The sequence below is a fragment of the Rutilus rutilus genome (genome assembly GCF_951802725.1).
Source record: "Rutilus rutilus genome assembly, chromosome: 12".
Classification (NCBI taxonomy): Eukaryota; Metazoa; Chordata; class Actinopteri; order Cypriniformes; family Leuciscidae; genus Rutilus; species Rutilus rutilus.
In genome coordinates this window covers 19,844,602-19,867,967 of record NC_140217.1, presented here as the reverse complement: position 1 = coordinate 19,867,967, position 23,366 = coordinate 19,844,602, and the positions used below count along the sequence as shown (strand labels likewise).

The following is a 23,366-nucleotide window of genomic DNA, read 5'->3' as shown; positions in this document are numbered from 1 at the left end:
AGCCCCTCAGTCTGCTCGTCGCCGGGGCGGCCTTCTGTGTCTGCCCTCGCTCCCGCGCCGCAGCAGCAGCCTCCACCTAAGCGGAGCCAAGGAGCCAGTCGCAGGCAGGCCCCCCCCACCCGTCCAGGCCCCTGCCAAGCAGGGCGGTAAAGCCAAGAGCAAGCAGCCATAGGACGGGCGACCCGGAGATGGATCGGGCCATCCACTCCACTACAGTGAGAGCAGCCGATGCCCATGTCTTGCGAGCAGAGATCGCAGTCCTACTAGGACGCGATGAGCCAGTCCCTCCAGCCGATATGAGGTCAGGGCACTACAGTCCCTACTTTATTGTACCCAAGAAATGTGGTGGGTTCAAAATGCTCATGCAGAAACGCATTTTCGAATGCATCCGTCCCCAAGATTGGTTTGCAGCGATCGACCTGAAGGACGCGTACTTTCATGTCTTGATTCTTCCTCGACACAGGCCATTTCTGCGCTTTGCGTTCGAGGGTCGAGCATATCAGTACAAGGTCCTGCCCTTCGGGCTGTCCCTGTCTCCCCGTGTCTTCACAAAAGTCGTTGGTAGGGATCGTCCGTTGGTAGGGATTCCTATCAGTCGGTCAAGACATACGTCGAGAGTGACCGACCGATAAGGGAACGTCTTGGTTACATATGGTAACCCTCGTTCCCTGAGAGAGGGAACGGAGACGTACATCCCATCATCACATCTGCTGCTGCCCATGGGGACGGCCAGCTTACCAGGCTTGGCTCCTCAGCAAAAAGGAGCTCACCTCGCACCTGCTGCTCATTATATACCTGCGCTGCGAGGCTTAACAGTTGATGCAAATGACTGCATACCAATGTGTATTGGCTCGTTTTAGTTTTACTCGAAGTAGATTGGCCTCTCTAGCGAGATTCCTATCAGTCGGTCACGACGTACGTCTCCGTTCCCTCCCTCAGGGAACGAGGGTTACCATATGTAACCGAGATGTTTCGCCATTTGGCTGTAAACAATGTTTACCTGTACAGAAGGTTACTAACGTTTACTCTATTGAAAGTTGGCTTTTTGATAACAGACAGCACACTAGGGTCATCTTTATTCCTTGTGTTGTGAGGACTTTGTGGACTTTAATAAATCTCACATTTGGCTAATTGATTTTGTGTGAATGTACCCTATGTTGCACCCTGACCCCAGTCCACCTAGGGCAGGGCTATTCAATTGGCCAATCATCTCTATCTGTCCCAAAGGCACTCCAACCTCCCTCCGCCTCTTTTCCTGGCGGTGTGGCTACATTTGGTTAGATGTGCGAGTGGCCGTAGTGGCGCGTGTGCTGTGCATACCATGAACGCTCCCTAACCTGAGAAATGTTTTCAGTCCGAATATTTCAGCAGTTATTATGTGTGTCCCGTATTTCTGTCGACTGAACCAGCGATACCAATCATTTGTGAATGGTGCGAATCTTTTGTTCGATCTTTGGTTCAATTATTTCCTTTCCATGAATTGGCTAAATGCGCTTGCATTATGGTCTGAAACGATTCAGATTCGTTCAGACCGCTCTGTTTCTCGGTCAGTAACAACAAATATAGAACAAGTAGCGCTGTTTTCAGTTACCAATCATTTGTGAATGGTGCGAATCTTTTGTTCGATCTTTGGTTCAATTATTTCCTTTCCATGAATTGGCTAAATGCGCTTGCATTATGGTCTGAAACGATTCAGATTCGTTCAGACCGCTCTGTTTCTCGGTCAGTAACAACAAATATAGAACAAGTAGCGCTGTTTTCAGTTTAGTTTCAGTTCAACTCGCAGTTTAGTTTACTTTGAACTACGCAGCACCGCCCAGTGGATAACGAAACGCAAGCTTAAAGGAGTTGCGTTTACTCCCGGTTCTGGGGCCTCATTTATAAACGTTGCGTACACACAAAAGAAGGCGTACGCGGCTCTCTACGCAATAATTGGTATTTATAAAAAGCAAACTTGACGGGAAAATGTGCGGCCCTTCACGCAAACTCTGACCCAGGCGTACGCACAAAAACGGGTGAAATGAGAAATGGCGACACCGTCAGCAGATGGAAGAAAAGCACGTCCTATGTTTCATCCATACGCCACTTCTGACGCAAATCCTACGCAAAGTTTTATAAATGAGGCCCCTGGACACTATTATTAAACAGCATTGCGACATCCAGTGAGAAGTGGTTCAATTCGACACACCTCTGTTACAAACCACAAATCACTCGATGATTTAACTAGTTTTAAATCAGATGAAACCGCCTCAACATTCCCAACACACCTGGGGCCTCATTTATAAAACTTTGCGTAGGATTTGCGTCAGATGTGGCATACGGATGAAACATAGGACGTGCGTACGCACAGAAATATTCGGATTTATAAAACCGTGCGCACGCACATCCTACGCAGTTTTCCCTTAATAAATCACAATCAATTCTAAATGTAGCGCAGCTTTTGCGGCTTCATGTCACGCCCATAGTTGCCCATAAATAGTCTGTGAAACGCCCACAAGTTAATATTCATCGATTGCGAAATCATGGCAAACACAGAGAGGAAAACCAAGAAAATAACTTCACTCAATATGAAGTAGAAATTATCGTTAGCGAGGTGGAAAAGAGGAGTAAAATGTTGTTTGGAGGGCACAGTGTGGGCATTACTAATGCCAAAAAGGCACTTGAGTGGCAAAAGGTTGCAGACGCCTTTAATGCTGCAGCCTCACAACCTCGGACCGTGGCCGAAATAAAAAAAGAAATGGTCGAACATCAAAGTCTTCTTGCTGTCTGAAGATGCGTTCACTTCGAATCCTTCCATTTGCCACATCTTCTAAGAGCGCAAGATCAGCCATTGTGCGTCATTACGCATTGTGATGGCATCATGGCATTTTATTATCATCCATTTGATTGCATCTGACAAGCTACATATTTCACTTTTCTTTTTGCAAATATGTGTTAATTTGCATTTCTGTTGTACTCTTCGTTTGATTTGGTTTGTTTTACACTGCAGATCGATCAAACGGGTGTTCGTGTAGGCTGTTAATTGTAAGACTTGCTTTGTGAAGTCTTCATGTTATTTATGAGAGGCAGTATTGCCATTTCTTTTACACAACGGTCTACATTTTCACACAATTTCATACACTTTCACGTGTTTCTTCCATCTGCCGACGCCATTTCTCATTTCACCCGTTTTTGTGCGTCTGGGTCAGAGTTTGCGTGAAGGACCGCACATTTTCCTGTCAAGTTTGCTTTTTATAAATACAAATTATTGCGTAGAGAGCGGCGTACGCCTTCTTTTGTGCGTACGCAACGTTTATAAATGAGGCCCCTGATGAGGTAAACAGCAGAAACATTGTGCCATGAACGAAGTTAGAAGACTTTAAATCCCCTAATCACCACCTTTACATTTACCATGAATTGTACTGTAGTAATTTACTATGATTTGGGCAGAAATGTGGAATATTTATACTGAATACTAACTTATAGTCATTTAGGCCTATATTGCAGTAGATTAATTAGGTTGGTAGAGGAATATACAATTCATTTTGTGTATAGTTTTTACCTGTGTTTAGGCATTTTGTTATACAGTGGTAGTGAGTGAGTAACCATGTATGGTTTTACCTGTGGTTATCAAGTCTCACTGTTAGAATAGTTTCATTTAAGCCTATAATAATTATAAATAAAATAATTCTTACCAATAGCTATGATCTTGTATAATTCATATTTTTGTACATAGCTGTAAATTAGTTATTTATTAAATACTCATAAATCTGCATACTGTTGGGTACCACATTTCCAAGTAGATACAATACTTTTTTAGGTTTACCTCAGCTTATTTATTGATACTGTTATGTTTCAATAAGTAATAAATAAGGTTTCAATAAATAAGCTAAACCCACCGGCCCTCCTCAACATTTCGATTTAATAATCCGGCCCTCGAATGAAGCTAATTGAATAGCCCTGACCTAGGGGCATAACATTGCTCACTTTTCATGCAATTAATTTCATATAGTATAGCTCATAAGTCAAGTCTCAACTCTTGTTTAAGACATTGTTCATATGTAAAAAAATATGCTTAATCCAATATGGAATGGTAATGCTTGAAAGTACTGTTTTCTCCGATTTGTGGTACAGTGGAGAACTTTGGTTATACCAGCTATAATCCTCTAGATAGAAAGGTCATCTTGGACTTAAATTGAAGCTTATAAACTTGGGAAGTTTTTCATGTACATTTGAGGCAGTGATATATATAATAAAATGCTTGAAAATGATCACTTTTGACGACAATTTGTCAGGCGGACAGCCATTTTTTAGTCTTTTGGGGTATGTTGAGGGTGATATTTGACAGAAAAAAGGCAGCAATGCCCAGAATCTTTTTCTGCTAGTTTCCCCTATGTGTCAGGATACACCATGCAAAATTTTAGGGTTATATGGCCATTTATGTAGCTGCAGTACCTTTATATTCACAATTACATCATTCCGCCAAAAGCTTTTCCCAAAAAGGGTGTTTTTTGGCCCCTGAGACCAAACGGGGCCGAGTTGGGGGTGGTCATTATCAACTTGTGATGGCCCAAGGTATAAGATAATAGGAAATAATAGTGAAAAAAAGGTAGCAAAAAACATCCTGAGGAGTGGACCTGGCTCCCGGCCTATTAAAGCACCCTGATGGGATGCTACTTATTCAGGAATGATGCTTTAGCCTCTCTTCCTGGGCTCTCTGTGAGTCCCTGATGATCATGTACCATATGGGCCCCGGGCACATGCCCTTGGGACTTTGGTATTGGATCTCAGCACGCACGGCGTTTTACATTGTGTTCCCCAAGCGTAAGTTCTTACGCAGTACGAGAGAACCTCTCGTAAGAGAACGTACTCGGTTACTAACGTAACCTCGGTTCTCTCTAGAGAGGGAACGAGTACTGCGTATCCTTGCCGTGCCTGCAGTTCGCTCTGGTTCGCTCCGGCGATGAAAACCAGTGAACCAGCCTCTCGACGCTATATTTATAGCCCTAGGCCACGCCTATTTTGGCGGGACGCTATGCAAATGGACGCGAAGCACCCCCATTGGTCAAGGCGTCAAGAACGCCTTCTCGATAGGCTGCTGCAGTTGCCGCAGGGCAGCCAATAGGCGCGCAAGCTGCCTCGCCTATGTCTGTATGCTGCTGCAACGCGTTTTGCATTATATAAAAATTAAGGATAATTTTTGGCTTCAGTATCTCGCGGAAAGAGACTTTCCCCCAAGCGTAAGTTCTTACGCAGTACTCGTTCCCTCTCTAGAGAGAACCGAGGTTACGTTAGTAACCGAGTACGTTTTACTGTAATACAGTAATACGGGGGAGGTGTGGACTGAGAAGTAACGTACAGATACCTAACACAAATGAGATTGGGGTGGGGTGGGGGGCTAGGAACATAAAGGCACAAATATTATTTCATATTCTTTTTCTTTTAATTTTAATTTTGGTGTGAAATGTGACATGTTTATTTGTGAGATTCAACGACAATAATGTCTCTTATGTTTTCATTTCATGAAAGTTAACTTTTTTGCACTGAGGTTTGGTTATATGAGAGGCACATTATATAAAGTAGTTACATATTATTATGTAAATTAAAAAATTTAAGGCCAGACAAGTAGTTTGTTGAGGGTTGACTTGTAAAGAAGGACTACACGCCTATGTACATACAGTATATTCAAACGCATATACCTATGGACTGAACACGTAATGCGCATGTGCACATGTACGTCTGTGTTTGCGCAGAGGTTTGCGCAGAGGTTGCATAGGTTTGCGCATAGATAACTGATAATCGTTTGCACCTTGGAACCTATTTCCAGTGCGTTCTCGAGCCACCAGGCACTGTTTTGTGCGGATGGGCGGCCGGAGTGCGTTGAGTGTTTTAAGTTAATAACTAATGATCTTCGCAACGGAAGTGAATCAATCAATCAAAACTAACTTTAGCTGGACAATAACTTTATTTTAGAGCTGCTGTAAAGCCAAAACAATATCTGTTACTGTAATTTCCTATCATCACTGTAAAGCTGCTTTGAAACAATTCATATTGTTAAAAAGCGCTATATAAATGAAGGTGACTTGACTTGACTATTAAATGTGCAATTATGACAATAATTTAATGATTGGTGAGATTAGCTAACAGCATCCTACCTTCTCTCTCCTGTGTCCTACAGTTTTATCAGTCAGTCGGCGTGAGTACTTTGCTGCATTATTGTGAGTAAGCTGCTCTTGCATTTTGTTCATGATCTGGTCCTCCAGGTCCAAACGCACTGCAGACTCTTTCTCCATCTTCTTCCTGAGAGCCTTGAACTCAGACTGACGCACCTCGTGGTCCTGAAAGAGAAAGAAATACATAGGTCCCATATATAACCTTCAGACTGGTGCTCATTAACCATCAAGCAGTTGAAATATTTGTACTGTAGAATGATGTGAATGACATACCCCACGCAATGTGCTGAGGGTCTTCTCTGTCTCCTGCAGCATTCGCGTATATGTGCTGTACTGGGCCTGTAGGACTTCCTGGTGGTTCTGGGAGTATGTGATGAGTTTACGTGAGGTGGTGGAGTCAGTCTGGGCTCGGTTCAGACGCAGAGTGAGATGCTCATTCTGCTCTTCCACCTTTGTGATGGACTTTTTATAGCCCTCAATCTCTGTGTCCAGAGAGCGCACGTGATCATTGGCCAGCCTGGAGGAGGGACGTCAAAACACATCAATACTGTTGTCTGGGTCATACACATTCAAACATCATGAGCATTATGTTCACCTCAGTTCCTCATGCATTGCAGTGTAAGCCTCATCCCTCCTCCTCATCCTTAACAGGCTGCTGTTCCATTGCTGGAGTAACTGCCTACGTTCGACAGTCACTGAGTCCAGTTCCAACTGCGCCTATAAAGCCAACAGCAATTAACAGAAACAGAGGAACTTAAGTACATGTGCAAAGAAGGATAATTAATGACACACACCTGAACTAAATGACAACTAATCTGCTCGTCTTTAAACTCAGCTATGGAAATGGTGCAAACTGAACACAAAGGGTGTTTTTCAAAAGGCTGCATCCTTCCTAGTTTAGTCCTTCTGAGGCTTGTAGGCTAGTGTTCTTCTCATCAATTAAATGCTAGAATGAGAAGTTCTAGTAAGAGCGCATGGTTACGTCACACATGTTCCCGCCCCCACAGTCACAGCTACGAACATACTGTTAAAACTTAATTTTGAAAAAATACTGCATCTCAAATCTTTATATTAACTGGCTTTTTATTAATGCAATACAGTTAATGACAGTCGTCTCCCAGTGGCTTACGTTATTGTCAGTTTAGTGTTAGTGATTAATTTACAGCAAAACAAAAGATAACATCTATGCTTTCATGTCCGAAAACATTATTTTTGTCTTTCATTTCATATTAAACTCTGACCAGCTCTGTACCGACTCGTTCTCCGTCAGTTTATTTTCGTGAATTGGAATGTGTGCAAAGGATTGTGGGTGATTTAAGGCCATGGAGGATACATTTGATGCATCCTTCAAAGCAGGCCGAATCAAGGACGCGAAACGAAGGCTGCTTTCCAGGGATCCTTCAAATTGAGATGGCCTTCAGTGACGTTTGTTGACGTGGCAGCCGAGATATGCAGCCTTAAGGCCCTTTCACACCGGATGCGTAACGAAAAAGCAAAACGAAAAAGCGAATAGTTCGTGTGCGAATAGTTCGTGTCAAAACCATTCACATCAGCCGCGACGCGAATTTGCAACGTCTGTGACGTTCAGAAAGCTTCAACATTCCAAAACTTTCGCGCCGACAGCTGAGAAAACATGGACACTTCATCATCATCATCCAGTGAAGACGAGCTTTTCATTTTCTTTAAAAGACAGAAAAGAAGGTTTTGGGTGCAACCAATCTTAAAGAACAGAGTCTGAAGGGGAGTATGCTTATGTGCAGTTTTTTGCGTCTTCACACAGTGCGTTTTGTAATGTCACTACACATTACATGTAACACACGAAGTGAGCGTGTGTGTGCGCGCGCGAGTGAGTGTATGTGTGTGTGTAACAAGTTTAAATCATTCGACTAGAAACTGTACATATCACACAAAGAATGTATAGTATACTAAAAGCAGCATAGTCTCACTACATTTTGTTACATGTTCAAAGTAAACACGGTCTCTGTCTCTATCTTTGACGTAATAGTGTTAGCTTTCTATCCCAAATGTAGTTTAGCCTGCTAGCCTACACAGCACAGGACTATACAACGACTAAAACTATCACACAACACACTCACAGTCGTGATAACCGTGTTGGTTGGCAATGCTACGCCACACGTTGTCTTTCAAATCGTTGTCCTTGTAGTATGTGATTGGCTGAAGCCTATTCTGTCGCCGCAAAAGTAAAAAAAAATCGACATCGAAGCGGAAAAAATAAAAGTAGTTTTTTCGCCGCAGCACATTCGCGTTCGGTGTGGAAGCACAAAAACAGCTGATCAAAAAATAAAACCATCGCGCAAATTATTCGTGCGTCAAAATCGCGTCCAGTGTGAAAGGGCCTTTAAAGGGTTAGTTCACCCAAAAATGAAAATTCTGTCAGTAATTACTCACCCTCATGTTGTTCCAACTCCGTAAGACGGAGTTCATCTTCGGAACACAAATTAAGATATTTTTGATGAAATCTGAGAGCTGGCTCACTCCTTCATAGGCTTATAGGCAATTTCATTCTGCATCTGCGTCATCTTATTGCCATTGCTTATTGTCACGAGCGACAGAGAGCATTGCGCGACAGAATGTAGGCGTGTCAAGCGACGCGAGACACACGACAGAAGTTCAGAAATTTTAACTTTATGCAAATTAGAAGTGAATAGGAACCAATAGGAATGAAGACTGTGGAGCTCACGTCACCGTGTCGAGTGCAAGGAAGACAGGACAGAGTTCTGGGCCCGTATGTATAAAACCTCTAAGAATTGCTCTTAAGAATAGTCTTAAGCTTTGACTTAAGTGTCGAAAAATTCTTAGTAAAAAGAGTAGAGTAGGAGACTTGTATAAAGAAGCAAAAAGCAACTTTCAGTAAAGTATAAGACTGATTCTTAAGTGCTGACTGAAGTGGGACTTAAGTGTTGTTAACTAAGGACTACAATGATGTCAACCCAAAATGGCCACCCTCAACCACTGAATAAGCCAATAGTGAGCCTGCAAGGGTGAGGTCACTGCAGCATGACACCAATCATTTAATGTAATTATAATAAAATAATTTAATTAAGACACTGAAACTTTAATATTTAAATTTATTTTTAAATGATGCTTTGCATTGTGCAAAATTATCACAAATTAGTATTGATGCCCTGTGGAAAAGTGAGGCAAAGGAAAATTGTCAGATTCACCCTTTATTCAAATAGTATTAAAAATGTGTTAAAGATTTTGTAAGCGTATTGTGTAGTTGTGCCTGGAGTCAATTCTTTATTTGTGCTAACACAATGAAACATTCCAAATTGTACAGACATATTTTTTAGCCAGGCTGTCATACAAAGAAATTATGAACACATGAAAAAACAAAAGAGGACAATGAAATATTAATAAATTACTATATTGCAGACAATGTATGCTTTTTTTTCCTCCTGTGAGCTTTTTAGTTTTTCTAAAACCTGTAGCTGTAGTTTGCCCCTTTTTTGTCACTTAATATTCAACAATATTGTTGATTTGCCTGCACTGACACCATTACATGAGAATTGAACTGAGCTGGACGATGACATCATTTATCTATACAGCCGCTCTGGAGAAATCAGTGAACTAAATAGACAACTAATGATTTTTACAATGGAAATGAAAGCTTTAGCGTAAGTTCTGCCAGGAAGACTAAATTGTTACGTCACTTATTACCTTCTCATCTATTCAATTGTGTTCTAATACTTGTAGTATAAAAGATCGTCTCGGTTACATATGGTAACCCTCGTTCCCTGAGGGAGGGAACGGAGACGTACGTCGTGGTGAACGACAAATAGGAATCTCGCTAGAGAGGCCAATCTACTTCGAGTGAAACTAAAACAAGCCAATACACATTGGCGTGCAATCATTTGCATCAGCTGCGCAGCCTCGCAGCGTGGGTATTTAACGAGCAGCTGGTGCGATTGCACTTCAGTTTTTTGCTGAGGAGCCAAGCCTGAAAAGCTGGTCGCCCCAGTGGGTAGCAGCAGATGTGGCGACGGGACGTACGTCTCCGTTCCCTCCCTCAGGGAACGAGGGTTACCATATGTAACCGAGACGTTCCCTATCGTCCGATCACTACGACGTACGTCGTGGTGAACGACGAATAGGAATCCCTACCAAAGTGCCACAGCTGCTGCACCCCATCCAGAGCCCTGTGTAAGCCTCCACACCTTCTTGCCTGGAAGGACGATAGGAGAGGGCTTACACCGAGAGTATCCGTCACTGTTGTTCCGTGATAACCCATACAGTGAGATTATTGGATAACACTGGGAAAGCGTGCCCGATCTGAGAGAGGGGAACGCTGCAGGAGCCACATTCTTAAGGAGAGTTATGTGGGAATAGACATATGGACTAACCCGAGGGTTGTACTGCATATGAATAATGGATGACTTAGCCCAAGGGAAAGACACGGGCTTCCGTTTAGGAGCAGCCGTGGAGAATATACACATATGGAATCCCCGTAGAGTCACACATATGGGACCCAGCCTAGACCCGGTTCTCAAGGATTCAGCGGATAAAGGCCTGGCACCGGACGCTCCGCCATGTCCGGGCTGAGGGTGTTTGGAGGACTCAACAGGTTTTGACTCTGGAGCAATAAGGGTGCAGCAAGCCGACAGAACCGGTACTCACAGTGCTTCTACCCGTTTAGGGCGAGAACACGGGAGGACACAGGGGGCCTGTCCCAATACCTCCCCTTACCCTAGATTTCTGCCCTAACCCTTGTTTTTGACCCTGTTCCCACGTTGACCCTGTTCCCATGGCGGCGCGCGTTCGGAAACGGACTGCAACTAGACAAGCAACCTATACTATGGGTTTCATGTGCGCGAATATAAACGATCAAATACAGACAAAAATATGGCTAAATTACCGGTTTGGAGATTCACTTTAACACAGTTTATGTCTTAAATGGGAGTTAGTTGTGGAATAGTTGGGAGAAAATGTGTATTATTAGATCTGCATTCGGTCTTAAAGTGGCAGCGTCTAATACATTTTCTGAATGAAAATAGTAGTAGATGCTGCGCGTGACGTACTGAGGTTTGCTGGGCGTGACGTACTGAGGTTTGCCGCGCTAATTTGCATATAGTGGTGTTCCATTTCATAGGGAAAGATCTTCAACTCCACTTCCCTCGTTGAGGGGACTTTACTTTCGAGGGCACTCAAAACCAAGTGGAAGTTTTAAGGGGGGAGAAATGGGACAGGGCCAGGCTCTACACGTAAGCTATAGAATCTAGCGAACGTGTTAGGTGTCGCCCAGCCCGCAGCTCTACAGATATATGTTAGCGAGGAGCCACGTGCCAGCGCCCAGGAGGATGCAACGCCTCTCGTGGAGTGTGCATGCCACCTGAGCGGGCAGGGCAAGCCTTGAGCTTGGTAAGCCGAGGCGATGGCATCCACTATCCAGTGGGCCATCCTCTGCTTGGAGACAGCCTTTCCCTTCTGCTGGCCTCCGTAACAGACAAAGAGCTGGTATGAGGTCCTGACGCTTTGAGTTCTGTCCACGTACATACGCAGAGCGCGAACGGGACAGAGCAAAGCCAGGGCTGGGTCTGCCTCCTCCAGGGGCAGCGCTTGCAGGTTCACTACCTGATCTCTAAAGGGAGTGGTAGGAACCTTGGGCACATAGCCAGGCTGGGGTCTCAGTACAACATGGTTGTCACCCGGCCCGAACTCTAGGCACGATTCGTCGACCGAAAATGCTTGCAGGTCCCCTACCCTCTTGATCGAGGCCAGTGCAATCAGCAGCAAAGTCTTCAAGGAGAGAAGACTGACTTCACTGACTGCAAAGGCTCAAAGGGAGCATCCTGAAGTGCTCGGAGCACCAGGGAAAGGTCCCAAGAGGGTATGGAGGATTTAATCGTCTCGCTCCCCTAAGGAACCTGACGACCAGGTCGTGCTTTCCAACTGTTTTGCCATCTATGTGGTCATGATATGCTGAAATAGCAGCAGCATGTACTTTAAGGGTGGAGGGAGACAGCCTTCGCTCCAACCCTTGCTGCAAGAAGGAAAGCACTGACCCTATCGAACATCTTCGGGGGTCCTCTCTGCGGGAGGAACACCACTCGACGAACAGGTTCCACTTAAAGGCGTACGCACGTCTCGTAGACGGCGCTCGCGCAGAAGTGATGGTGTTAAGTACCTCTGGGGGTAAGTCACCTAGAACCTCCGCGTTCCGTCCAGGGACCAGACATGGAGTTTCCAGAGGTCTGGACGCGGGTGCCATAGGGTGCCCCGTCTCTGAGTCAGAAGATCCTTCCTCAGAGGAATGGGCCAGGGAGGGACTGTCACGAGGAGCATGAGTTCTGGGAACCAAGTCCGGGTGGGCCAATAGGGAGCCACCAGAAGGACCTGCTCCTCCACCTGCACACCAGGGACATACATGGCTCGAAGCGACCTCAGATGCTTCTGACTCCAAAGGAGGAGATGGCGGGCGAGTTGCGACAGGAGTGTAGACCACCTTGACGGTTGATGTACGCAACGGTCGCAGTGTTGTCTGTACGGACCAGCACGTCTCTGCCCTGTAGCGGCCTTTTTAGGCGGCTCAGAGCGAGACGTACTGCTAGCAACTCGAGGCAGTTGATGTGCCAGTGCAGTTGGGGGCCCGTCCACACCCCTGACACTGCATGCCCGTTGTACGTGGCACCCCAGCCGGTGGCAGAGGCATCTGTGAATACCACAGCATGCCTGGACACCTGTTCTAAGGGGACTCCTGCCCGAAGGAACGAGGGGTCTGACCACGGGCTGAAGGTCTGGCGGCACGCCGGTGTGATTGTCACCCGGTGAGTGCCGTGATGCCATGCCCATCTCGGGACTCGGCCGTGAAGCCAGTGCTGAAGCGGTCTCATATGGAGCAGCCCGAGCGGAGTTACTGCTGCTGCCGCTGCCATATGCCCCAGGACAGAGTCCTGCACGGGTCCGATTTTGTAAATCCGCACCCACCCGTACCCGCAGTGCTTAAAACCGTATCTGACCCGTTTTCCGACAGCAGCACTAATTAAAATCCGCACCCGACCCGACCCGCTTAAAATAGAACCGAGACCCGACCTGCACCCGAAATAAAATCAGTTTAACCAATCACATTATAGACACAATTACAAAAATGTTTATTGCCAGGTCACAGAAGTTATTACACGACAATTAACACAAGGACAACTTCAGCCGAAGCTGTCAAAAGGCCGGTACATGAAGAACATGGCTAACGTAAAACTGAGTAACCTTGTAACATCTTACCAATCGAACAGACGCGGCTACAACACTATATGCCACGCAATTTCGTCTAGCCTACATTTGACAATTTGGGGTTCAAACACGCCCTGCACACCACACATACTTAACAGTGTTAAATTTGAAAAATACTGTTCGATAAAACTGCTTGGTTTGTTACCACAGTTATCTGCGTGCTTCCTCGGCAATGAAGTTCCACATTTACGGCTATAATCCAACACGAAAATGCATGCAGCAAATAAGCCTTTCACAATATTTTCTTCAGATAACTCCAAATTTCTCCCACACACTGGACTTGATTTTTGATGACGTATTGTCGACAACTTTACAATCTCCACTAGCTATTCTTTTCTTCAACTCCTCAGCATCCATCTCGACGACTGCAAGCAGATCGCGCGCGGTTATGATGAATTTTTAAAAGTGAAAGTAGCCTAGGTAACGTTATAGATCCTGGGAGGGCGTGGCGCGTGGGCACAAATAAACTGATGTGGATTTTAAATTATTTTATCAACTTGAAATACAGGCATATTTTTGTAGATGTGTTCCTAAAAATATGCATAGCCTATATTTTTACGTTTGCATGTGATTGTTTTAAACCCGTTTAGACCCGTGTTTAGCTCGTGTCCGACCCGACCTGCACCCGTATCCGACACAGTTGGATATTTTTCACCCGTTTGAGCAAAATTTGCGGGTCACCCGTTGGATACGAGCTACGGTAGATACAGTCGGATACGGTAGATACAGCTACCCGTACCCGTGCAGGACTCTACCCCAGGAGCCTCTGAAAGAATTTCAGTGGGACCACCGTCCTGCCTTTGAACGTGTTCAAGCAGTCCAGCACTGACTGAGCGCGTTGCTCTGTGAGGCGCGCTGTCTGTGCGACCGAATCCAACTCCATACCGAGAAAAGAGATCCTCTGCACGGGGGCGAGTTTGCTCTTCTCCCAGTTGACCTGAAGGCCCAGCTGGCTGAGGTGCCTGAGCACGAGGTCCCTGTGTTCGCATAACTGATCTCGAGAGTGTGCTAGTATGAGCCAGTCGTCGAGATAGTTGAGAATGCGAACGCCCTGTTCTCTCCTGGGAACAAGGGCCCCCTCCGTGACTTTCGTGAAGACACGGGGAGACAGGGCCAGCCCGAAGGGCAGGACCTTGTACTGATATGCTCGACCTTCGAACGCAAAGCGCAGAAACGGCCTGTGTCGAGGAAGAATTGAGACATGAAAGTACGCGTCCTTCAGGTCGATCGCTGCAAACCAATCTTGGGGACGGATGCACTCGAAAATGTGTTTCTGCGTGAGCACTTTGAACGGTAGCTTGTGAAAGCTCTGATTCAAAACTCGCAGGTCCAAGATCAGTCGTAACCCACCACCTTTCTTAGGTACAATGAAGTAGGGATTGTAGTGCCCTGACCTCATATCGGCTGGAGGGACCGGCTCTATCGCGTCCTTCGCCAGTAGGACTGCGATCTCCGCGTGCAAGACATGGGCATCAGCTGCTCTCACTGTAGTGGAGTGGATGGCCCGAAACTTGGGGGGACGCCGGGCGAACTGAATCGCATAGCCGAGCCTGATGGTCCGAATGAGCCAGCAAGACAGACTGGGGAGCGCTAGCCAGGCTCGCAGAGACCGTACAAGCAGGACCAAAGGGACCGTAGGCGTACCCGGAGTGGGGCAGTGAGGTGGAACACAGGGGCTCGGCTCGGGAGGCTCTCTCTGGGAGGCGGCCCGTAGCGGAGTCTGAGTGTGCTGTGCAACACTTACCTGGTTCCACGAGGCCGGAGGTGCAGGAGGCGGCTTGGTTGCGTTCTCGAACTGCACACTGCTGCCTGCTGGCGAAAGAAGAGGCGGATGAGAGTGGTGAGGATTCTTTCCCCCCACTGCTCTCCGGGCCCTCTTCGGACCCAGAGACGGAAGAAACTGCTCTTTTATTGAAAATTTGGGTACCGCTGGTACCATCAGAGATGGCGTTCCTGGACCACCAAGGTGGACATCGCACAACCCACCGACAGTCACCTTCGTCGCACAAAGCGCGAGGTCTGTCGCGATGCGAAGTTCCTGAAGAACTTGGGGATCGTGACCACCCTCGTGCAGGTCCTTCAGTGCCTTGGCCTGATGGACCTGCAGCAACGCCATGGCGTGCATGGCAGAGGCAGCTTCCCCACAGGCCTTGTAAGCCTTGCCGGTTAAATCCGACGAGTACTTACAGGCCCGGGAAGGAAGACACGGTTCTCCACGCCAAGTGGAGTTAGGGCACAGTTGCATAGCAACGGCATATCCCTTAGCCGCCCCGGCATCAAGGGTGGTGAGGGAGGAGGAGCCACCGGGACGGTTTCTGTCAGTGAAAGGTGCCGTCCATGTCCCCGTAAGCTCCTCATGCACTTCCGGGAAGAAAGGCACTGGGGTGGGTTGCTGAGAACCAGCGCGCGCCACCCCGAGATACCAATCGTCCAACCTCGAGGGTTCGGGACACGGTGGAGGATTCCACACGAGCCCGACCCCGTTGGCGGCCCGGGAAAGCATGGCCATCATCTCCGGGTCCGTCTCAGGCACCGCTGGCACACCCGAAGGAGGCAGCGGTGCCGATTCGTCATCCGCGAAGAAGTCTGACCCACCCTCCGATGCAGCGATCGACATCTGATCTTCACACGGAGCCCCAAAGGAGACAACCGGTACACACCGCGAGGATGGTCCAGCTTTCTCCAATGGGGGCTCAACTGGCTGCGGAGCGTGAGAGGGGTGAGGGCTCCTAGGGGGTTGGTTCCCCGAAGGAGACGCACTCACCGTGATCCTCAGGTCATCCATGTCACTGCCCGAAGCAACCCTCTGAGGAGGATTGGATTGAGGCAGAGGCACGGGGACTCCGCCCCTTTGCAGGAACGTGAGTCTCGACCGCAGCTCCGCGATGGTCATCTTCCCACAATGGGTACATGACTCATCCACAAACGCTGCCTCAGCGTGTTTAATGCCCAGACACACGAGGCAGCGTTCGTGACCATCCCGTGAGCCCAGGTAACGACCGCATCCAGAAACACACAGATAGAAAGTCATCTTTAAAAAGACGCTCTCTATCTGTTTAAGCTCTTTTAGGGACTGCTCTCACTGGTGCTGAAACACGCAGGGGAACAGTCACTGCGACCACAGACAGGAATGTGCACCTGTCTGTGCGCTGTCTCTCTCTCTTGCTGGCAGGTCTTACCAGCTGTAAGAACAGCTTTTGAGCGCTCTGATGGCGCACCTTACCAGCTGTTATAACAGCTTTTTTGTTTGCTCAGTATGTAAAAAAAAAAAAAAAGACAGAGAAAAAGAAGAGAGAAAGAAAAGACTGCTTGCGCTGCCGTGCTGTAATGCCCGCACCGGGAAGGAGAGGTCCAAAAAAGGCTCGTCTTTGAAGTCACACTCTCTGTAGAACGCATCGAAGTGCTTGGCTCCGAAGCAAAAAGCTGAAGTGCAATCGCACCAGCTGCTCGTTAAATACCCGCGCTGCGAGGCTGCGCAGCTGATGCAAATGATTGCACGCCAATGTGTATTGGCTTGTTTTAGTTTCACTCGAAGTAGATTGGCCTCTCTAGCGAGATTCCTATTCGTCGTTCACCACGACGTACGTCGTAGTGACCGGACGATAGGGAACGGTACTTACACATGTCTGTTCGCAGATGCTGACGCCTACATTCACCTCCATCCTCCCCACCACCACCAGGATGGTCCCTGTCCATACCTCCCAAAGGGTCGGCTGCGCCCCTGCCTTCGTCTTCAGGCAGGAAATGCAGAATCCGTACCCTCTGATTGCGAGCTACGGACGGGGTCTACGCCAAAGAACTTTATAACACAATACTTGCTTGCTGGGCTGTTAATAAATGTATACTTGTTTCGGCATTTTGCCTCCCGAGTCTTTCTGGTAGAAATTAATCAACACTGACCTTACTTAAAGGTATAGCGGAGGATTTTCTTTTTCCGGGTGGATCATCAAGACTATTGGTCCTCCTAAGTGTCAATCATTCTGGTGATATGTTTATGTAAGGCCGTCGTACGTGCTCATGCACACGATTCACACGATGGCGTGCGCTCAAAACACAGGTTGGGCTTCCCACTGATGCCTCAGTCGCAAAGTTTCTACTTGACAGGTAAAGTTTGGCATGCTATTTGGAGAAATCCATTTAAAATCACTGCTAGTAAAAGTTAATGTAAGCTATGATTAGCTCGTGCATGCTCTCTCGTGCACACGTTTAAAAGGCGTTCCCTCTCGGGAGCAGGTAGAGTGTTGCGCATGTGCATTTTTTCAAAAAGTGGAGAGGGCGGTTCTTTTCTAAAATTCTGGAAAATCCTCCGCTATACCTTTAAGCCAGACAATGACATTATTTTCTTCTAGAGCTGCTGTACAGCCAAGACTAACTTTATTGCATTATTTTCCTGTTTACTCTGTAAAGCTGCTTTGAAACAATCTGTATTGTAAAAAGCACTGTAGAAATAAAGGTGACTTGAAATAATTTTGTCATATAAATACCTTCACTAAATGTAGTGTTTTGTTCTTCCCTCATATTTTAAAATATAAAAAAAATATAAATATAAAAATATTTTCCTCATAATTTGATGGTTTACGCAAACTTGTAGGGTCATTAAAAATAAATAAAAAAAACCTCTGCACATCACTTTTGGTCACTACTGTATATTTGGTGTGGTAAGTGCCACAATAGTGCTATTCAAGAGCCTGCTAACTGTGGACTGAAGGGCCCGAGTCATCACAGGTGCACTGCTGCATTTTTCCAGTTGCCAAAAATATAATTATTACTTTCATTTCATTTCATTGCTGTAAAATTTCTTAAAGGTAAGTTACAAAAAGAATACCTTGATGATTAAACTTTTTTATCGTTTGATCAACATCATCATTTAACTCCAATACATCATATTTTCGTTGAAAAGTGCGTGGCCGCATCCTCTCTGCTGCCATCTTGTTACTCCTAACTAGGTTAGGATACCACTCCAGCTCTATTAAATAATTTAGGAGCTGAGACCTAATCTTAACACTTAGGAACCTTTATGAATCACACATATTCTAGTCTATGAATAAGAGTAAAATTATGTCATTCTTAGAATTTTGACAGACTCAAGACTAAAATTTTACTCTGAGTGGCTTTATACATACGGCCCCAGGTGTGATTTCAGTTATGATTTGACTGTAACCACAAACATGGATATATTAAAATGATTTAAAAAGAACTTGTTGGCAGTCTTAGTGAGTTTGATTCATACATTGACAGTTTGTGTGTTGTTATATGATGAACAGTGAACAGTTTAGCACTGCTGCAGTTCATATTGCCATTTCCCCTGCATTATGTTGATTATTAGGGACAAGAAAATTGATTATTTGTCAAATTCCAATGACGTTTTAGTAATTTTTGACAGTATGAGTAAGTTTCATTTGTTGATAGATGTTTACCCTTACGAAAAAGAAGTTTATTCACGTGTTCTATTAGTATACTTATTTTAAACTAAAAATAAGAAAGACTTATACTGAGAGAAAAGTCCAAGTATATTTGGCCTGTACTTGTACTCAATCTTTTGATCGAGAAATACTGTAAAGTATAATTAACCCTCTGATGGTCTTCGTTTAGGAGTCACGTTCTTGGCCTTCCCGGTCAGAAGTGACCGGACACCTAAAAATGAAACTTCCTCCATCCCAGTAAAAACCAATGCAATTTATTTTTGTTCTATAATATTTATTCTTTTTAAATTTAGTATTTTGAGACTCGTCTCTTTCAACTTCTCTTCTCACATGGCGTGTTCCCCAAACAATGGAAAAACGCCAGAGTGATACCAATACATAAAAGAGACTCAAAATCAGACCCAACAAATTATCGTCCCATATCCCTCCTCTCAGTCCTTAGCAAAGTGATGGAATCCTCAGTTCATAAACAGCTTCATACCTCTTCCGCCATAAACTAATTTCTAATAAACAGTATGGATTTAAACCGAACCACGGCACAGCAGACCTCCTTACAGTTTTGTCGCAGACGTGGAACAACATCTTAGACAAAGGAGGTGAGGTGTACATTGTTGCACTAGACATTAAAGGAGCGTTTGACCAGGTTTGGCACAACGGCCTTCTGGATAAGCTTTCTGCTAAAGGCATAACTGGGCCATTACATTCTTGGCTACAGAACTACCTGGAAGGAAGGTCCATCCAGGTCGTGCTCTCTGGTCAGTCCTCATCACCTCAATCAATCAACGCCTCGGTGCCCCAGGGATCCATTCTCGGGCCCGCTTTTATAATCCATCTTCATAGACGATGTTGTAGAACAGTGCGATAATAGCATTTTTCTATATGCGGATGATTCCACCATTTACGCCCCGGTAACGACACTTAATGGTCCCAATGTGGCAGCATCCCTAAATAAAGACCTGGAGAATATTCGCAGGTGGGCTGATACCTGGAAGGTCACGTTCGAGCCTAGCAAATGCAAGGCTACAGTTCTGTCGAGAAAGAGGCCTCCATCCTGCCCGGACCTTTTTTTTGGAGCAACCAGAATTGACCTTTTTGAGCAGTTGAATATTCTGGGACTATGTATCGATAAGAAGTTGTTATGGACTAATCACCTGTCAAACATCTGCAAGCGTGCTGGACAGCGTCTTGGAGCTCTGCGTAGGTTGGCCAACAAGCTTGATGTCAAAGGTAGGGCCAATGTCTACAAGGCACAAGTCAGGAGTACCATGGAGTACTCATGTCTTGCCTGGATGAACGCATCACAGACCACCCTTGGGCAGCTTGACAACATCCAGAAAAAGGCACTGAAAATCATTGGGGAGGATGAGGACACTGCCCTAAGGAAATATGCAATCAGCCAGCTCAGCCATCGTAGAACTGTTGCAGCAACAACTGTGCTTTTCAAAATGCACACTGAAAACTGTCCAGAGGATCTCAAAGCTCTGCTACCCCCACCTGATCTCCTTTGCCGAACCACTCGGAGAGCACGACCAAGTCACGCCCTAAAACTCCCCAAGTCCAACACCAAATGCTTGGGGAGGAGTTTTCTTCAGTAAAATAGAGACTAGGCTTTCAGAAAAAAAAAAAGATAAAAAAATCAATTTATTAAACATAAAATTAAATAAATCATGTTATTGCATGGGTTTACCACTAGATGCATGTATAGCTCTAAATGGAGATGCTTGTGAATTCTAGTTGTTTTTGGACCAAATTACTTACTTTAAAGATGTGGATTGAATGTATTTTTTTAGAAATTCTCAAATAATACTTTTTGCCAAGGTTTATAACATTTTATTAATTATTATTTTAATAATTTTAATAATTATTATATTATATTATATATATATATATATATATATATATATATATTAATTAGAATTATTAATTATGTTATGTTTTTCACTCTTGATGTTTTAGAGTTTCACCCCTTCATTGCTGAGCACTTTTTTTCTGCATCGTGGCCGATTTGTAGAGAATTTTTGTGTTTTTGTCAATTTCCCATTCATTTCCTATGGGGGTCATTTTTGACCGAAGACCAAAATCGTGACAAATTTTTTTACGACCACTTAGCATGCTCGGATCATGAACTCAATTTTTTTTTGTGTTCACATACCTAATGCCAGAAAAGTCACCAAGTTTCGTAACATTCCGATGAAGCTGTGATTTAAAAAAATTCAAAACAGATTTTTGTAATCTGAATTTATTGGTGTGTATGTGTATAAAAGTGTGTATGTGTGTGTGTGTGGGTGGGTGTGAATTTTTTGCACTCTTGATGTTGTAGAGTGTCACCCCTTTACTGCGGTGTACTTTTTTTTAGAATCGTGGCTGATTTGTAGATTGTACAGACAAAAATTCAGAGAATTCCTGTGTTTTTGTAAATTTCCCATTCATTTCCTATGGGTCGGTCATTTTTGACCGAAGACCACGAGTGTGACTATTTTTTTTACGACCACTTAGGATGCTCGGATCATGACCTCAATTTTTTTTTGTATTCACATACCTAATGCATAAAAGTCACCAAGTATCATAACCTTCCGATGAAGCTGTGATTTTTAGAAATTCAAAACAGAAAATTATTCGGTCAGAAATGACCGAGGACCATCAGAGGGTTAAGTATTCAAAGTATACTTGGCTTGTAGTTGTGTTAACTCTTTTGATCAAGTAGCCTATTAAATATACTTTTTTTACATAGTTTTTCATACAGTCTTATGAAACTTACATTGTTTGAAAATGTTGATTAGAATATTGATATAAAACAGATATGTTTCTAATTCTGCGTTTCTGAATTTTTGTGTAGGCTAATCCACTGAAAGTGTACATAGGAATTTACTTTAATTCTACTTTACTCTTTCCCCACCATTGACTGAATTTTCCAGCTATCCAGCTTTTCCACTGTTATAAGGTAGGGGGCGCTATATGACACATCTTCTAGTACACAAGAGAAGAAGAAGCTGAAACAAGTACGGAAGAGGATTAGGGCCAAGCAATAATAAAAAAATAAAACCATCTCGAGATTAAAGTCATTATAATTCGAGATTAAACTCAATAAATTTCGAGAAAAAAACTCGAAATACAATCTTGAGAATAAACTCATTAAATATCGAGAATAAAGTCGTTGTGTTTCAAGAAAAAAATATTTCAATTTCGAGAAAAAAACTCGAAATACAATCTTGAGAATAAACTAATTAAATATCGAGAATAAAGTCATTGTTTCGAGAAAAAACTCGTAAAATTTCGAGAAAAAAACTCGAAATACAATCTTGAGAATAAACTCATTAAATTTCGAGAATAAAGTCGTTGTGTTTCGAGAAAAAAAGTCGTTAAATTTCGAGAAAAAAAGTCGAAATAATTGTGAGAATAAACTCATTCAATTTCGAGAAATAAAGTCGTTGTGTTTTGAGAAAAAAAGTCGAAATTAAATGTAGAGAATAACGCATTCGATCAATGTTCATTGCATAGCCTACTGATATCAACCTCATCGAGGTTTCGTAGTTTCCCAGGATACCATAAGACGCATTATTAATCGTTGTTGGTTGTGTACGCCTCCATCCACAGAATGTAACGACTGTAACCATCTATACAGCCATTAATGGCAATGCCATACGGTTTTAATTTATCATAGCTGTCCATATGCCAGAGTGCATTTGGGCCAGCGCAAGTGTAGCCTACTCTCCTTCGTCGAAATTCCACACCTTGAGGATCAACAAGTTTAATAATGCGTCTTATGGTATCCTGGGAAACCACGAAAACTCGTTGAATTTCATGTTGGACAAAAGCGAGTACATCGCGCAAATTGGACTGATTTTTTCTTCTAAAAAGACCTAGCCGACCTAAGAATGTTCTATTCTTTGTTACTGAAAGAAAGTCTAAAATATAGCTTGACTAAGTGATCCAACTCTGCCATGTCCTCTGTCAGTAGGCTATAATGAACACTGATACAATGCATTATTCTCTACATTTCATTTCGACTTTTTTTCTCGAAACACAACGACTTTATTCTCGAAATTTAATGAGTTTATTCTCAAGATTGTATTTCCAGTTTTTTCTCGAAATTTAACGAGTTTTTTTCTCGAAACACAACGACTTTATTCTCGAAATGTAATGAGTTTATTCTCAAGATTGTTTTTCGACTTTTTTCTCGAAATTTAACAAGTTTTTTTCTCGAAACACAATGACTTTATTCTCGAAATGTAATGAGTTTATTCTCAATATTGTATTTCGACTTTTTTAATCTCGCATTATAATGACTTTAATCTCGAGATGGTTTTATTTTTTTATTATTGCCTGGCCCTAATCCTCTTCCGCAAACAAGTGATAGAAGATTGCCCACTCAAAAAATATAAAATTACGTAATCATCAAAAATTAAACAGCGTGTAAATCAAAACTGCTTAATGTTACCAAATGAAATGAAGCATAACCCATGAAGAGAAAACGACTGTGAAGCTTTGGGGGCCTTGGACTCGATCTCTATGCTCGATCTACGCTATCTGTGTTTTGATCATCGTT

General features: G+C 44.1%; 1 protein-coding gene across 1 annotated transcript in view; it reads right to left on the bottom strand.

Annotated features, from left to right (window-relative positions):
* ccdc40 (coiled-coil domain 40 molecular ruler complex subunit) overlaps positions 1 to 23,366 on the bottom strand; it is a 76,155-nt gene that overhangs the window by 24,737 nt on the left and 28,052 nt on the right. Inside the window, exons 9-11 of the mRNA XM_084425230.1 lie at positions 6,748 to 6,869; positions 6,426 to 6,669; positions 6,135 to 6,317 (exon numbers count right to left, since the gene is read on the bottom strand). Of these exons, the coding sequence (XP_084281356.1) occupies positions 6,135 to 6,317; positions 6,426 to 6,669; positions 6,748 to 6,869 (549 nt within the window). The remainder of the gene's footprint in view (positions 1 to 6,134; positions 6,318 to 6,425; positions 6,670 to 6,747; positions 6,870 to 23,366) is intronic.